At 37.7% G+C, this 18,664-nt stretch overlaps 1 protein-coding gene across 1 annotated transcript in view; it reads left to right on the top strand.

The window, feature by feature from the left end:
• The window catches only part of LOC123240528 (prolylcarboxypeptidase), a 74,034-nt gene extending 55,733 nt beyond the window's left edge, over window positions 1–18,301 (top strand). The window contains exons 7-9 of the mRNA XM_044668189.1: window positions 3,185–3,349; window positions 3,573–3,760; window positions 16,403–18,301. Of these exons, the coding sequence (XP_044524124.1) occupies window positions 3,185–3,349; window positions 3,573–3,760; window positions 16,403–16,607 (558 nt within the window). The 3' untranslated portion in view covers window positions 16,608–18,301. The remainder of the gene's footprint in view (window positions 1–3,184; window positions 3,350–3,572; window positions 3,761–16,402) is intronic.
• The last annotated feature ends 363 nt before the right edge of the window (window positions 18,302–18,664 follow it).

The raw sequence follows: 18,664 nt of genomic DNA, 5'->3' as shown, positions 1-18,664 counted from the left end.
TAATTTTTACTAAGATTCTTTGCATTCTTCATATTTATTGTTTCTTATGGCATGATATCATATCTTATAATTTCATCATTTTTTCCATTTTTTTCCAATTATTGGATACATAATTGGCTTTGCTTTTACACTTATGGTTGTTTTGCTTATCCTGTTGCATATAGATCTTTTTTAGTTTGTTACTTTCATTAACCAACTTGAGGTGCAAACCTACTAATAGGACCTCTGGGCCAACAGATCTGAACAAGTTGTTAATTTTTCTTGCATAATTTAAAATTGTTTTCCAGAATAGTTGGACGAATCCATAGTTCTACATTCACAGTGCCTGCCTTCCCATAATTTCTCTGACACTGATATTTTTTTCCCCTTTTCTTTTCCCATCTCTGCCAATTTGAGTCCAACGTGATTCCTCTGGCTTATTTTAATTTGTATTTCTCAGATTATTAGTGATTTTTAACAGTTTTTCAGATGGTTTCCTTCTTTCGAAGAACTGAAAAATAAAGATAATCAAGATATAATTTTATGTGTATATGTCTTTTTGTCAAATGATGGCTTCTCTAGTGTGGGGAGGTGGGGGAGGGAGGCAGATACCTGAGAATTTTAATGTGACAAATAAGTAAATTTTAAAAAAGCTCTTCATATCTGTTGACCATTTATTACCATTTGATAATGGTTCCACACTTGATCTTAGCCAAAAGGCCAAGAAGCGATTAATAATGGTTCCATTTATAGATTTTAGACATTTTTACCATAGTTGCATGCAAATATTTTTCTCTCTTCATAACAAATACACAAATTGGTCTTTTCTGAAAATGCTTATTTCAAATCTGTCCCTTGAATCCCTCAGCTCTCTATCAAGTAGTTGGTAACACTTTCCATGTTATTCTGAATTCTTTGTTTCTGAAGTCTTTGTTTCTTAATAGTGCAATAATGTTCCATTATATTCTCATATAGAACTTCCCAAAAGTCTAGGTTTAGTTTTAAGCTTTGATAGTTTAATGGAAATCCAGTGTAGCATAATTCATTCAGTCCTTTCTCATTTGGGTGCAGCTAGATGATGGGCCTGGAGGCAAGAAGATCTGAGTTCAAATCTGGCTTCAGATACTTACTAGCTGTGTGATTTTTGACCAAGTCTTTTAACCATGTTTGCCTCAGTTTCCTCATCTGTAAAATGATCTAGAGAAGGAAATGGCAAACCACTCCTGTCTCTTTGCTAAGAAATTCAAAATAGCATCATTAGGAGTTGGACACAACTGAAAGACCTGAACAACAACAAAATTCCCCATTTGACAGGCAACCGTTTGGTTTCCTGTTCTTTGCTATCACAAAATGTGATAGCATAAATATGGGACATTTCTTTCTCTCTTTGACTTCCTGGAGTTTATGCCCTACAGTGGAAAGTTTGGGTCAAATAGTATGAAAAGTTTTAATGGCTTTTCTCATAGAATTTAAAATTATTTCTCAGAATAATTCAATAAATCAGTTCACAGTTCCTCCCAGACAGTGTATTAGTGTACCTCTCTTCTAGTATCCTTCCTCTTTTGACAGAATTCATCTTAGTCAGTTTGCTGGGTATGAGATGAAATCTCAGAATTATTTTAATTTGCCTTTTTCCTACTAGTGATTTGTTGTAATATTTCATGTAGTTGTTGGTAGTTTATAATTCTTTTGAAAGCTATCTGTGCTTACTTAGCCTTTGACCTTTAGAGAAAGTTTCTGGTATTATTTTGATCCTTATCTAGAATTCTAATGAGTTAGTATCAATTGATGCTTTGCTCTTTATAGAATTTCTACCCATGGTCCTAATTATTACCATTTAGTATGGCATATAGAGGTTCCTTATCTATATTTGCCCTTATCTGTATTTCACGTATGTCTAGCCAGTAGTCTTCCTTCATTTTTTAGCAATGGACAGTAATTTTACCCTGCGGACACAGAAGTCAAAGGGACATATAAGTGAATGGGACACAGGCCCTGTGCTAAGGGGGTTAAAGCTTTAAGAACACCTCATTTGGGGAGGTCAGCAACTTTTTTTAAAAAAATTTTAAGGTTAGGCACAATTTTGAAATGTGCAAAATATGTCTTCTCTCTCTTTCTAGTTCTCTCCTTCAGAAATTTTTTTCTCTTTTATTATAAGTTCCTAGATTAGACTTGCCCTTGAAAAATAGTTGACTGTGGTCTTGTCTCCTTTCTTCTCTTCTTTTCCAACTTCCCTATTATTTATTTCATTCTGCAGATGACTATTTCTAGCCAGCTGTCATATTTGGAAAGAGCTGAGAAATTAATTTGTGTTGAGATCTTTATACCTCATAATAATTTAATATATATTCTTCTTCTTATAGTCTAATAGAAGTAATGTTTGTTCTATGATTCTATGACCTTAAAATTTTTTTGATATCTTTTGTTTTTATATCACATTCATTTCCAAATATATTCTTCCTTTGGGGCTAGTTTCACTTTATAGTTTTCTTCTCTCTCTTTTCCAGAATCATCCCTCATAACAGGGAATAAAAAAAGATATTTTTAAAAATCACATTGTAGGTAAATTAATAAATCCATTGACTTAATAGGACAGAATTTTCCATGTTCCATACTCATCTTTCTCCACCCAGAAAACATGAAAGAGATACATTTTTTCTTTTTTTATAGGACCAAACTTGATTGTATGTTGTCTGATTATTTTAATCATACATTTCATATTATTATATAGATTCATTGTATTTTTTATATTGTTATGGACATTTTGTATATTATTTTCCTGGTTCTGCTTACTTCACTTTTCATTAGCTCATATAAATCTTTCCATGATTCTTATATTCTTCATATTTGTTTTGTGACCTTTAATGTGAGTATCTCAGGCATTTGTTATATATAGTAGGTGGAGGTAGTTGTGGGGCAAGATTCCTTCTCATTGCTCCTCAAATTACATCTAGTAGGTAAAGCTACCTTTGGGGTTACTTATCAGTCAAAGTGGGAAGTTGAACTTTGTTTATTTCAGTATTCTTAGCACCCTAGAGGAATCTAGAACATAGCAATAATAAATGAAAAGTATTTTTCATCATCATCAAATGATGCCATAGAATGAATGGCAGTTTTCTCATGTAGTGAATATAAAATACAATTTTATATTCATATTCTTTCTTTTTTCCTGATAGTCTCCTTTTTTATCTCTTTAAAAAAACAGGAGGTATGTAAATATTTGACCAATCCCAATGCGTCAGACAAAGAATTGATACAGAATCTTTTCCAAGCAGTGAATATCTATTACAATTATTCTGGAGAGGCAAACTGCCTGAATACTTCACAAACAGCGACAAGCAATCTTGGAATCCAGGGCTGGACCTATCAGGTAAAGCTGTATAATTCTCCTATAAATGGGCATTCTTTAAATCTCAGCAGCTATTAATTCTCAGTTAAAGATATTTCAAGCTATGTTAATAGCTTCACTTTAATTTTATCATTTTACTGCTTCTAACTTTTACATGATGGCCTGTTTGCAAAATTTATCCAAGAGAAAACCAAAAATAATAATTTGGGTAAAGTGGGTCCAATTTCTTTTCTTTGTTTTTCAGGCCTGCACAGAAATGGTAATGCCCATTTGCACCACTGGTATCAGTGATATGTTTGAACCTCAGCCATGGGACTTTGCTGCATATTCTGATCAGTGTTTCCTAGAATGGGGTGTGAGACCTAGACCATTATGGATTCCGACTGTGTTTGGTGGTAAAAACATCAGTTCACACAGTAATATCATTTTTAGGTGAGTGTCTTGTGAATTGCAGAGGCAGGAATATTGGTGGGATAAGACATTAATAAAACAACTGAGAAAATATGACTAGGAAAACACTAGTGAGCTGTGCCTTTTGGATTATTGTTGTTAGTCATTTCCATGGTGTTTTTTTTTAAACCCTTGTACTTCGGTGTATTGTCTCCTAGGTGGAAGATTGGTAAGGGTGGGCAATGGGGGTCAAGTGACTTGTCCAGGGTCACACAGCTGGGAAGTGACTGAGGCCGGGTTTGAACCTAGGACCTCCTGTCTCTAGGCCTGACTCTCACTCCACTGAGCTACCCAGCTGCCCCATTTCCATGGTGTTTTACTCTTCATCATCCCATTTGAGGTTTTCTTGGGAAAGATGTTAGAGTGGTTTGCCATTTCCTTTTCCAGCTTGTTTTACAGATGAGGAAACTGAGGCAAACAGGATTAGATGACCTGCTCAGGTCACATGGCAAGTCAGTGTATGAGTCCAGATTTGAACTTAAGAATGTAGGTCTTCCTGACTCCATACCTGGCACTTTATCTACTGTGTCCCCTGGCTGTTCCAGCAGTTTGGATTAGAAATCTCAATTCTCTTTTCCTGTTCTTTGAAAGATAAAACAAGCAGAAATAAATATAATTTGTACTTATCACCCCAGTTCTTTTTTTTTTTAAACCCTTACCTTCTGTCTTGGAGTCAATACTGTGTATTGGTTCCAAGGCAGAAGAGTGGTAAGGGCTAGGCAATGGGGGTTAAGTGACTTGCCCAGGATCACACAGCTGGGAAGTGTCTGAGGCCAGATTTGAACCTAAGACCTCCCATCTTTAGGCCTGGCTCTCAATCTACTGAGCTGCCCAGCTGCCCCCCACCCCAGTTCTTTAGGGAACTTTACAAGGGCCAAATAGCATATCATGTCAAATTGAAGCATCATGTGTTCCTTCCATTTTGTCCCAAGAAGCTAAGTATTTGGGATGTGTTTGTGTTAAAGTCATTTGAGAGCATTGTATGTGTGAGTACAGTGTGTTGTGAATTTGGTATTTCTAAGTATGGTCAGAACACTGTTTCCCATTATAAAGATAAGAGCTAAGCATGTTTCCTCTTGTATTTGGAGTCCAGGGCCTCCCGCAAACTTCCTTGACTTTGCAGAGAATGCTCTTCGAAGGACACACACAGACCCTCCCAGTCAGGGCCTTTGTTCAAATTGCAAATTCATTTCTTTTAGAAACTTCTTTAAACAAAAGTCAAAATTAGCTGTTGGGTCATAGCAAATAGCTGAGCCTTTTAAAAGTGAGAAGTCCTGGCTTGAATTGGAGGATTACTCTGGAGCTTTCAGACCGAGGCATTGGCTGGCTTTGCTAAAGAGCTGCTGTCTTCTTTTGCTCTTGCTGTTACCAACTCAGCAGGGTATCAGCCCCAAACTAAAAACTGCGTCACTTTGATGGAAAACTTAAAGGTCCGTCTTGTTGAATTTCTTTAAATGGAGTTACTTGTCTTCATTATAATTCTGCAAAACTATACTGTACAACCCAGCTTTATAAAGTGACAGTTGAGCAAATAAACTTGTTTTAAAGTATTTAAAGGGGTCTATGCCAGATTAGGGTGTTTGCAACTAGAAAAGCCTGAAAGCAATCAAATGAATGAGAAAAGAAATAAGTGCTTGAACACAATGCCGTGAGACTCAAAGCTCATCTTTGTCCTTTCAGAGGCGGATACTTTGTCACCATCTTGTACTTTAGGAACCTAGCTTTGGTGGTTGTTTTTTTTTCCCCATCTAACTTAGAATGAATACTAAGGGGGGCAGCTGGATAGCTCAGTGGATTGAGAGCCAGGCCTAGAGATGGGAGGTCTTAGGTTCAAATCTGACCTCAGACACTTCCCAGCTGTGTGACCTGTAGTGCAGAGGTGCAATCAACCCTGTAAAAGGTTAACTGCAGAATTTCTGACAGTTAAGAAGGGTTTAGAACCCTGACTAGGAGCAGTTGAGCCTGGAGGCTTGGTCAGAGCAGAAGGGGCAACTGAGCTCAGTCTTTGGGCTGAAACTTGGCTTTGGGCTGAAATCCGTGCTTTTCTCTTGAGATTTTGTAGCTTAGCTAATTCCTCTGGATCTCCCTGACCTTCCCTATTCCAATCATCATTTCATTTTCTGATTTCTTGTGGGTTTTGGGAGAAGGGTGGATTTGGGTGGTAGCAATCAAACTTTGAAGACTTAGTTTTCCCCATAGACAAGTAGGGCTTAACCTTGATACAAACTATCTCCTGATTCATTGTTTATTACTTCCCTAACCTTAAAGGCAACAAAGCCTCCCGGGGCTGAGCGGGAGCAGGCTCTTCCTCAGTCCAGGCCATTCCTGTGTCCCTCCCCTACCTGGAGCTTCTCCCTAGGCAGTTGTTAGAGAAACCTTGCATCCCTCTGTCCTTTATAATCAACCTTGAAACTTAATAAACCCGGGTGTCATTTAATCAAACCTTTTGCTAAATCATTGGTTGAATGATAAAAGAGAGTTAAGGAGAGAAAGGAATAGTTTCTCTTTGGGTCCTGAGGGGAGCTGGAGGCGTCCATCTTGGAGGAAGTGGTGATCTCTAGACTTCCTCTGAGAAGCCCGTCTATTTCACAGACAGGGAAGAGCCTTGAGACTGTCTGTGTGAACTTGAGAAATTGACCAGAAAGCCCTCTAGTTAGTTTCAAACCATTTCTGACTGGCCCAACCTTTTGTCTGTAGAAGTTCCCTTCCTACCTGGAAGGGTTCAGCCTGTTTCCCTTCAGTGTCCTCTGTCTCAAGCCTGTGTACCCAGTCTGTGTCTCCCTGTCACAGCTGCCTGCCCAACTACCTCATCCTCTCCCCTTGCCGCTCATTATACTTCATTGTCTTATATTTCCCTAAACTTAGCCATTCCCTTACATCTCTCCTATCAGCTCAATCTACTACCTCCACTATTGCACCCTCCTTTCCCACTTATTGACTTAGGGACCCACAAACCTCATCCACTTGCTTTATTCTCTTATTACAGACCCTGGGCGAGTCATTTGACCCCCATTGCTTAGCCCTTACCACTCTTCTGTCTTACACAGTATTGACTCCAAGATGGAAGGTGAGGGTTTTTTAAAAAAAAAAAGAATGAATACTAAGTGTTGGTTCCAAGGCAGAAGAGCAGTTAAAGGTGGGCAATTGGGGTTAAGTGACTTGCCCAGGGTCACACAGCTAGGAAGTGTCTGAGGCCAAAATTGAACCCAAGACCTCTTATCTCCAGGTCTGGCTCTCTTTCCATTGAGCCACCCAGCTGCTCCCTGGTGGTTAATTTTTCCATCAGCTACTCTTAAAGTTACATTACATATATATATATGTATACATATAAATATAAAATTATATTAATCTCTTAATAGTAATAGTAATATATATCCAATATATATATGTATGTGTATATAAATATAAAATCCTTACCTTCTATCTTACTATCAATTTTAAGATAGAAGAATGTCAAGGGCTAGGCAATTGGGGGTTAAGTTACTTGTCCAAAAAGCATCTGAGGTCAGATTTGAACTCAGGACCTCCCATCTCTAGCCCTGGTACCTTTATCCATTCTGCTACCTAGCTTCCCCTTGTATAACATTTTTTTAAACCCTAATATCTTTATATATATCCTTCTATATTAATTTTTTTTTAAATTTGTTACAGGGCTAGGCAATGGGGGTTAAGTGACTTGCCCAGGGTCACACAGCTAGGAAGTGTCTGAGGCCAGATTTGAATCTAGGACCTCCTGTCTCTAGGTCTGGCTCTCAATCCACTGAGCCATCCAGCTGCCCCCCTTGTATAACATTTTAATGTCAATCAAATGACAATATATTCAACTGAAGTTCTTTTAAGTATATACTTTATTTCAGGGGAAATGCAAAAATGGTTCCTGCCTTTAAGAAGCTGACAGTCTAGCAGGTTAACATTTCAAATTCACCTTTAGGGATCTTTATGGTAAATTTAAGTTTTATGTTTGATTTGCTCCTAACAAAAGGAAATCCTGGTTAGATTGAAATGGAATCCTAGGAGTTTGCCAATCAGCAACTGTTCACTACATACCTAGATTGTGCCAGTTACTGTGCCAAGCGCTGAGAATACAAAGGCAAAAATGAAGCAATTCTTACCTTTAAGGAGCTAATATTTTATTGGAGAAAATAACACCTATTCAGAGGCAAATATCAAATCAAAAAAAAATGTGCAGATTAAATGCACAGGTCTCAGGAAAGGCCAAAAGAGGAACTGGGGAAGGGTAGTGTGTTAACTGAATTTTCAAGGAAGGGAGCGATTCTAAGAGGGAGAGTTGAAGGGGAGCTGCTTTCCAGTTGTGGGGAACAGCCTCTTATTAGAGGCACAGTGGCAGGAGTTGGTATATCACATTCTAGGAATGGCAAGGAAGCCATTTTGAATATAACAGAGTGTATGGAGGGAAGTAATATGTCCAGAACAGGTAAGCTGGATCCAGATTATTAAAAATCTGACATACCAGATAGAGGAGTTTTTATTTAAACTGAGAGGCAGTGAGAATTGCTCTCTGTGAGGGAGGGATGTGGCCAGACTTGTTCTTTAAGAATATAACTTAGGCAGCTTTGTATAGAACAAATGATATATGGGGAGGGGTGGCCAGCTAGGTAGCCCAGTGGATAGAGCACCAGGCTTGGAGATGGGAGGTACTGAGTTCAAATATGATCTCAGACACTTCCTTGGGCACGTCGCTTCACCCCAATTGCTTAACCCTTGCCACTCTTCTGCTTTAAAATTGATTCTAGGACAGAAGGTAAGGATTAAAAAAAATAGTGCATGGGAAAGATTCAAAACAGGGAGAACAATTAGGGGACCATTTTAATGGTCTAGGACATTGATGGGCAAACTACGGTCCGCCCGCAGGCCAGATGTGGTCTCCTGAAATGTTCTGTCTAGCCTTGTGACATTATTTCTAATCCGACGAATACAATGAGTAGGATACAATACAATGAAACTTCAAACGAGTTGCCTTAGAAACAGACTGCCAGATGAGTGTTTCCTTTCCTTTGGCCCCCTCTTTAAAAAGTTTGCCCAACACTGGTCTAGGAGAAAGGTGATGAGGACCTAAACAACCAGCTATGTTACTGGAAGCAAGAATGGAGGTGAGTGATGTGATGGAAGCAGCGTTGACAAGATTTGGTGAATGACTGAACATGTGGGATGAGGAAGAGCTAAGATATGAAGATGACATCTTGGTCACAAGCCTGGTTGATTAAAAGGATGGCCGTACCTTCCACAGAAATAAGGAAGTTTGGTAGAGGAATAGGATTTGAGGATCTAGGAAAGATAATGAGTTCTGTTTTGTACCTGTTGAGTACGAGGGGCTTTGGGACATCTGATTTGAAATATTGAGTTGGAAATTGGCCATGAAGGTCTGGAACTCAGCAGAGAGAGTAGGACTGGATATATGGATCTGAGTTATTTGCACAGAGATGATAACCGAGCCCATGGGAGCTCATGAGATCATCAAGAAATGAAACTTAGAGAAAGAAGGCTCAAGATAAGATAAAGTTTTGGGGTACATCTGCTTTAGAGAGCTGGACATGTATGATGCTCAAGCAAAGGAGCCCAAAAAGGCAAGAGGAGAACCAAAAAAGAGTAGTGTTATGGAAACTAAGAAAAGAGAATATCTAGGACTGGAGGGTGGTCAATAGTCTCAGTCTTTGAGGAGAGGTCACTAAGGAAGAGATTTGAGAAAAGGCTATTAGATATAGCAATTATGAGATCACTGGTAATTTCAATTACCCACTGCAAAATTTTCCAGGAAGTCTTTCTCCAACACTTCTTAATTTTTAATTCTGCCTTCCCTCTTTTAATTATTTTCTATTTATCCTGTATATACCTATGTTTCTTTGCTTCTTGTCTCCCCTCTTAGATTGTGGGCTCCTAGGACTCTCTTTTGCCTCTTTTTTGTATACCTACCACTTAGTATAATACCTTGCACATTGTAAGCACTTAATAAATGGTTATTGACTGACTTTCTGAAGAGAGAAACCAGTTAAATGAGGAGATCACAAACCACGTTACAAGGGGTGGAAAAGTGAGTGAGGAGGGTAGAAGCAATGAGTGAGGATAGCATTTTCTAGAAGTCTGTGCAAAACAAGGTGAGATATAGGATGATAACTTGAGGAAATCAAGGGAGAGTTTTTAAGGCTGGAGAGACTTAGGCATATTTGTTGATAGTGAAGAATTCAGGAAAATGGTACTGAATAGAGATTAAAGAGAGGCGATGGTTATGGTGTCAGTCTGCTGGAGAAAAAAAAAGATAAAAAATACAAGTTGGGTCATCTAGGTGGTTCAGTGGATAGAGAGCAAGAGCTGGAGATAGAAGTTCCCGGCTTCAAATCTTGCTTCAGTCAGTTCCTAACTGTGTGACCCTGGGTGAGTCACTTAACCCTTTGCCTCACCCTTATATTGCTCTTCTGTCTCAGAACTAATCAATACTCAGTGTCATTTCTAAGATAGAAGGTAAGAGTTAAAAAAAAAAAAGAAGAAGTCAAGAGAGATTGACCTTGGCAAAGAGAAAGGATACCTCATCATTAGTGAATGGAGTACAGAAAGAAATGGGATGTAATGTCATGTAAAATAGAAAAGAGAGAGCAAATGGTTAATGTTGAAAAAGTGGAGATTCTCCTTTGAGAAGATGAGAGAGGCTGGAGGATGAAAAGAGATTTGGAATTGGCCCTGTGTGTAATGTAATGTGGGAGAGGATCAATGAAGGAAGAGCTGGAGGGTTGCCTTGTGATAGTGAGGGTCCAGTTGAGATGACATAACATAGATCTGTTAGCGGACTTAAAGATTAGCCTTACTGTAGTCAGAGTTGGTGTGTGTGTGTGTGTGTGTGTGTGTGTGTGTGTGTGTGTGTGTGTGTGTGTGTGTGTGTGTAGGAGGGAGGCTGGTCATTCTCAAACAAAAGGAGTTGAGCTGTTTTGATCTGCATGAATCGAATGGGGATCCTAACTGATGACATCATGAGATCTTTGAACTATGGTCATACAGTAGGTGCAGTGACTTTCTGTTAGGTAGGTACCAAGGTAGAGGCCACCTTTTTGATTGTCAGCATCATGGTCGCATTTCAAATGAAAAAGATCTGCCTACCCCTGTTTAAGCAGAAGAGCCCCTGAGCTTAGCACTCTTATATTTCCCTTTTGTCCTTGTTGGCATTTTGATAACTCGTATATTGGATGCAAAGCACTGGCTGAAAAAGAGATAGGAAAAAACCAAAACCATTGACATTAAATAATTGATCATTTAATGGGAACAGGATGATCACAAATACATATCTCTGTTATAATTTTAAGATTATAGGATTTAAAGGTGGAAAAGAACTTAAGTTTGAATTAGATAATCTCCCATTTTACAGATAATAAAACCAAGGCTCTCAGGAAATTGAAATGATTTGCTAAGGTTCACACAGGGGAGGAATTTGAACCAAAATCCTTGGATTATCTACTTGTTAACTTGATATTATAATATTTATTATAGAATGGAAATTCATCGTGGAGCAGATCTCACTGTTATCATGCAGGGTTCACTTGCAGTTCTATTGCTTGAAACACTAACAGTATTCCAGCAGGGTTTATGAAGGGGCAGAAAAAACTGTGTAAACATGACCATGAAGAAACACGCAAGTTTCCCAAGATTTCTTCCCAAGATTTCTTTGTGTGAACCATGCTGCTTCTGTTACTATACTATACTAGTATATTAAATGGAATTTTCCCAGAAAAAAAGTAAAGGCTTTTCAGTGTTTATGGGCAGAAAGGTAGAATGGAAGGAAGATAGGCATACATCATTGTAGCAGAAAATTGGTACCTTTTCAGAGGTATTAAAAAATTACCTTGTAATTGAATGCCAAGTATAAAGAATCTAAGGTAGAACAATTAAAAAATAGTATTTGTATTCGCAGGATGTGTGGTTTAAAAAAACCAAACCAAACCTTTACCTTCAGTCTTAGAATCATTATTAAGTCTCAGTTCCAAGGCACAAGAATGGTTAGGGCTAGGCAGTTGGGGTTGGGACTTATTCAGGGTCATATAGCTAGGCAGTGCCTAAGGTCAGATTTGAACCCAGGTTCTCCAGTCTTCAGGCTTGGCTCTCTAAACACTGAACCACTATTTCTGAAAGGACATGGTTTTTAATCAATTAAAATACTCTTCTCTTTGTGCTGAGGAATACACATTCCCCAAAGGAAGAAAGAAAGCAGCCCTGGGTATACTTTTCTGGAGTTCATGGTTTAGTAGTTATCATTCTTTGTGGGCCATCTGCTATAGGATATATTTTAAAAGACTTCTATCAAAAAGTATAGTTAAGGGCAGCTACATGGCAGAGTAGATAAGTTGCTAGGTCTGGAGTAAGGAAGACTCATCTTCCTGAGTTCAAATCTGGCTTCAGACACTCACTAATTGTGTGAGCCATTTCACCCTGTTGCCTCAGTTACCTCATCTGTAAAATGAGCTGGAGAAGGAAATAGCCAACTACTCCAGTATCTTTGCCAAGAATATAAAGCAGTGATTCCCAGAGTGGGCGCCACCGCCTCCCTGGTGGGTGCTGCAGCAATCTAGGGGAGCAGTGATGGCCACAGGTGCATTTATCTTTCCTATTAATTGCTATTAAAATAAAAAAAATTAATTTCCAGGGGCACTAAGTAATATTTTTTCTGGAAAGGGGGCGGTAGGCCAAAAAAGTTTGGGAACCACTGGTCTAAAGAGTCAGATGGGACTGAACAACAAGAAGAAAGGAGGATGAAAAGGTCCAAAAGGGTAACAGAGATCATGTCATCATCATTTTGCCTCTGTGTTTGGGGAGCCAAATGGCCTCCCACCAGTGGATCATGGCACAAAAATGGCATGTGGAGAAGGCATCTCTGGATTCACTCTCACTTAATTGCTGTATTTGGCTACTACCCACTAGTTTCACAGCCCATTCTCTTGAGTTGGATTTGAGAATAACACAGAAATTTTTTATTTATTTATTTTTCTTCCTCATTGGATAGGATGCCTAACCTTTTTTATACACAACTTAAAAGGAATGCATCACTCATGTTTGTGTAGCATCTCTAAATATATGTGAAGGAGTCGTTCCTTTCTGAGCCACTTCATTTACCATCATTTCTCTGGCCCAGTATCTGCTGCCAGTGATTCCATTTGGCCTGATGATAGGAATCTTTACACAGGGCAGCCAGATTCTCCCATGAAAGCAAATGCATTTGTATATTTCTCAGTGATTGGCTTAGTTTTCACATGATTAGGACCAAGAAATCAAGTCCATGAACATCGTAGGTCTCTCAGCAACTCAAAACACTGTTGCTAAGCCACTAGGTTGGTTCAGATGACCTTTTAAAGCAAATGCAGTTTGCTTATTATGTTGCCATTGGATCGGCCTTTTTGTGTTGCAAATAACAGTGTTTTCTATCTATGTTAGGTCTGTGAAATTAGAATAATGATAAAAGTTACTTGTCAATAAGAGGCATCCAACTTTGTGGATGTGTAGTTTACTTTTCCATTTTTTTAAATAATTGAAAACTGGTGCCCCTCTTTGGTTTGGAACTCTCTTTCTTTAGGTAATTGAAGGGAGGGTGCAGTTTGCTCTTTGTTTTATTCTGTTTTTGTCCTTGATTGACAAAAGGAAAACAGTGCTCTTTTTGGAGTGAGTCTTTCTCGTGTACTATTAAGTCACCAGTGGAAATTCCTTAGGGAAAATGATAATAATTTAACAGGGAATTTGAAAATAACACTTTGGGCATCCGTTATTGATAAGGGCTACCTCCAGTTGCAAAGAGAAAGTAAAATGATTGCACACAGAAGTTCACTAGCTATATTTTTAATATTTAGAACTTAGCATTTATCTAAATTCATTTTCAGAAGGTGGTGGGAATATGGCTCAAATAACAACATGATTTATTTTGATTTTTTCTTTTTACCTTTAGTAATATTAGTTTTGTCTGTCCACCATACATAGCAAACAGCTATAGTGAAGATAAGTGAATTGTTTGAGACAACAATGAGTCAGTGACTACATTGTGAATAAGACTCAGAAATTTAGTTAGTTTCTAAAAAGAATGTACGTCTTGTTTTCTATATGGTTAGACAATGTGGCTTTGTACATATAATTATTTTAATTTTGCATTATGGTATTATATACAAACACTTAAGTGTTTTTAACATGAATTTGACCATTAGATATACATACAAAATCATGTATACATATTATAGAAGTGACTTAGTTGACAATTGAATTTTGAAAATTTTATATTTGTAACACTGTCTATATAAAAGGGGCATAATCTTTTTTTTTAACCCTTACCTTCTGTCTTAGAATCAATAATAAGTATCAGTTCCAAGGTAGAAGAATGGTAAGGACTAGGCTATTGGGGTTAAGTGACTTGCCGAGAATCACACAACAGGAAGTGTTTGAGGCCAGATTTGAACCCACCATGTTGTTTTCTATCAGGAACTCTTCATCAAGAGCAGAGGAGCAGGGGCAGTTAGGTGGTATAGTAGATAGAATGCCATGCCTGAAGTCAGGAAGACCTGAGTTCAAATGTGATCTCATATACTTCCTAGCTGTGTGATGCTGGGCAAGTCACATAACCCCATTTGCCTAGCCCTAGCCCTCTGTATTAGAGTTGGCATTAGGACAGAAAGTCAGGGGGAAAAAAAAGACAGAGGAGCAATCACATTTAGACTTTTAATATCAGAGCCTCATACATCATACGAGGAAATGGAAATAGCACTAAGAAAAAGAAATAAAAGAAAAAGTGACTGAACTAGGTAGTTTACACAGAAAAGATTTGGGGTAGAATAACACAATTTTGAGAATATTTGAGGGATCAGTTCTTAAAGCATATGAAAGAGGGGAAGATTCCAAAGGTTTTTTGGGGGAGGAAATAGATCTTATTACCAAAAAGGACAACTAATATAAAAAAGATAACAGGAGTGAAAAGTGTCATTAAGGAATTGTATGACAGGTTGATAAAATGAGCAGGTCACATGGCAAGAAGAAATCATGATACATGGGGAGCAGTAGTGATCTTCTGGTACCCTGACAGTGTCAGGAGAAATCAAGGAAAGCTTCTACATTGGGTGGACCTTTTGTAGTAAATTTACAAGTGGATGTGGATGGTTGTATAGGACGAGTAAGATCTGTTTGAAATTATTCCACAGTAGACTATATTTCTGCCATCTCCCACAGTTCATTGAAGATTCTGAGAATTTAAGATCTTAGAATTTAAGACTCTGAGATTTAAGAATTTAAGACACTACTTGCTATTGTTTGTTGCTTATAAAACACATATAATTTGGGTGAGAATATTCTATTTTTGCTTTTTTCAGGGTATTTCCTATGCATATGTCAAAATTATATGATTCCTTGAAACTTTGTTTACCTCTCTATTTATTATTACAAGTTGAACATAAAACTGGAAGATATAAATTTGTTGGAGCTGTTCACCACTGTTATGGAGGAGTTCCAGTGCAGAACCCAATCTGAAGAGGTTTCCTTATAGATGATGAGGCCCTTTAAATGCTTCTATCCAAGCCCTGAAACTTTACAGACCATCCTAAATGAGATCCATAATAATCCTAATCATTTATCCTAACTATTCACATAGGAAAAATCATATGGATGATACCATAATGCAAAATTAAAAGAATTATCTGGCAGTTAGGAGGTCTTTAGTGAGGAAGGCAATTAGTAGAGATTTTGCCTTAAGAAGTGTAACAGTTAATAGGAAAAGAAATAGGTTGGGATGATCACTTGAGAGGATAATGACGTCAAGAGATTTTAAAAAATTATGATAGAAAACAGCATTTTTTCAGGAATTTATAGAGGAATTCAGAAGGTATTTATGAAGGAGAGATTGAAGATGCAACACCCTGACCCCCCCCCCCCCAGCCTACCCTTTTCTTCTTATTACACCTGACTGCTTTACACATACTGGGTAGACAGACTGGCCTCTCTCTTTCTCCGTGCGTGGCGCTCCATTTCTTGCCTAGGGACAGAGACTTTGGAGAATGTCTACATTAAAGGGCCAGAATAAGAAAAAGTAACAAGTGATAAGTTAGTTTGGAAAATTGTGAAGATGGAATGGTAGAAGGAGAAAATATTCATTTCTCTATTATGCTTCAATCTGCATTCATATTCTATCAGTTCCTTCTATGGCGGTAGATAGTCTTTTTCATCATGACTCTTTTGTCCTGGATCCTGGCATTGGTATATGCTTTTACATACAATATAAGCTTCTTGAGGTCAGGGACTGGTTCACTTTTGTCTCCCCAGCGCCTAGCACAGTGCTTGGTACCTGATAGATGCTTAATAAATATTTATTACTTGACTGAGAGACAGGAGGGGATAGGATATAGGGGTGTAAGTGGAAGAATTAACCTTGACTAAAATTAGAACTAATTCTTCCTCGGAAATAGAAGGAAATAAGTAGAAGATGGCTAAAAACAACAGTTCTTTTGAGGAGAGGAGTAAATGAATTGCTGAGCCACAAGGCGGACCCAAATGAAGTTGTGACTTTAATGTAGATTTTTTTTTTAGCCTCAAAACAAATTTTATAATAGGTTCCTAATTTGGGATGTTAAACTGATTGCCTTTTCTCCCTTCTCCTTGCAGCAATGGTGCATTGGATCCATGGTATGCAGGTGGAGTGAATGAGAACATCACAGATAATCTTGTCTCAATAGTCATCCCAGATGGGGCCCATCACTTAGATCTACGTGCCAGGAATATTGATGACCCTGAGTCAGTGCTATTTGCTCGAACCATGGAAGTTGACTACATGAAGAAATGGATTGAACAGTTTTATGGGCATCACTGAATAGTGACATGGAGACACCATGATGATGTCACACTCTTTTTCCAAACATTACCCCCTGTACTTTTTCTGTGTATTCTTTTCCCATGATTAGATGAGGGGCAAGAGAAGCAAAGTACTTGTAATAAAATTTCCTCAGTTGGATTTTTATTTTCTGGGAGCTGGATTTCAATGTTCCATATCCCTAAAGAGATCCTTTTCAGTTTTTACAAACCGACAAAAGCCTCACCTGGTGTTTTCTTCCTGAATACCAGGATTCTCTTAGGAAAGAGGAAAGACTCTCCTGAGGGACAGCTTAACTAAGCTTGGACCCTTTGATCTTCACAGGTTCAGTTTTTCAAATCACTTTGGGGCTACTTGTCACTTCTCATCAGAGAATTATGAAAAAACAAAAAAGACAAGCCAGAAGTGTTATTAAGGGCAGAGGGGTAGTGAAAAAATGATGCCTGCTATTGAGAGAACCTTCTTAATAGGCCACATCTAGAACATGGGAAATATTTCTCTTGTTCTCAGGTTGTTTAACCAAAAATGTAAGTTGGCTTGTGCTATTGTAAATAAGGAATAGGACTGGGTCTTATACCTGTTTGTTTATATTAAAGTACACACCGGCTGTCTTTGTACAGGGCACATATTTAATTTGGTTGGTTGTATAATTTTTTTTCTTTTATGTGTTTCTTCCCTCCTTGGCATCTTCTTTTAATTCTGGGATATTTGCCATGGTGGTTCAGCCAGAGAGAAATTTGACTATTTTCTGCCCTCTTTCTCTTTGTTTTTGTTTTTTAGATCCATTTTGGGACACTTCGGATAGCCTCTGCTGGTTTAGAAAATTATTCAACTTTGCCCACTATGTACTTTGGGGACTTCTTTCTATATAGTTTGGCACTTCTAGATGTTTCAATATAGGCCTTAAAATTATAAGATTAACTCTTCAAAATTGGTTACTTTTACCTTTCTTTTTTTTGTCGTTGGTTATGGTGATGTAATTAAAGTCTGGGATGACATGGTACATAGGGGCAGGTGCACAACAAGTTTCCTGTTTGGTATCCAAAAAGGCCACTTGGCCAATTCAGAGAGACAGCATTTTTGACATTAATAAATGGCTGAGCTGTTCCTATTTTCAAGCTTTTGGCTTCTTTCATGCAGCACTTACACTGAAACCTTTCTTAGAGCTTTTTTAGGATAACAAATAGGGCTGGATCAAAACCTTTCAAGGCCAGAGAGGGACTCCCTTAAACAGCTTCTACTTTGTTGAAAGCCTTTTTCTCTTATTTCTGCTGTTCTCTTTCTTCAGTATTCTTCCCATTGCCCTGCCTTGGGAACAATGTGTGTTTTTTAAAAAATGTACCTCAAGCCTATTCACTTTTTAAAATGCTGATTCATGGTTTTATCTCAGATACAAGATAAAGGGTTCCCCTGATTTTTTTTTTTTGTGTGATCTAGGAAATACAGGAAAACAATTGCCCTTTTTAAAGGAATATCCAGTTCTCCATCATATTGAATTATTTTGCTACTATTTTCATTTTAAACTCAGTACAATTCCTTGATTTTGGAGATCTTATGACCAAAGTGTAACTAGTACTGTTTTGTATTACCCGGGAGTAGTTGTTTAATTTTGAATTTATAAATTGATATTTTCCCATTATGTTTCTGTGAATGGCCCAAGAAAATTTTCATTAAAATGTTCATTTTGTATTATATATGGTATTTATATAGTATGTATGTGTTTTTATACATATATGTGCATATATATGTGTTTACATACCCACAAAAATACACACAATTTTTAATGAAAAATTTTACCTATTAATTACCTAAGAAAATGAGGCTTAAGAAAGTTTTCATGAAAAATCTCAGTCTTTCTCTTTCATACACACACACACACACACACATATATACTTCCATGATTTTTAATGACATTTAGGCCCAAGAAAGTTTTCATTAAAAATCTTGTATATCTATATATGCACACATATATTCATATATATGTATGTATTGATCAAAGTTTAAAATCATTCTTAGAGTATTGCTGTTTTGCCTGATATTGAATGAATGTAGGAGCT

Source organism: Gracilinanus agilis, chromosome 3 (assembly GCF_016433145.1).
Source record: "Gracilinanus agilis isolate LMUSP501 chromosome 3, AgileGrace, whole genome shotgun sequence".
Classification (NCBI taxonomy): Eukaryota; Metazoa; Chordata; class Mammalia; order Didelphimorphia; family Didelphidae; genus Gracilinanus; species Gracilinanus agilis.
This window is presented reverse-complemented; position numbering and strand designations above follow the sequence as displayed.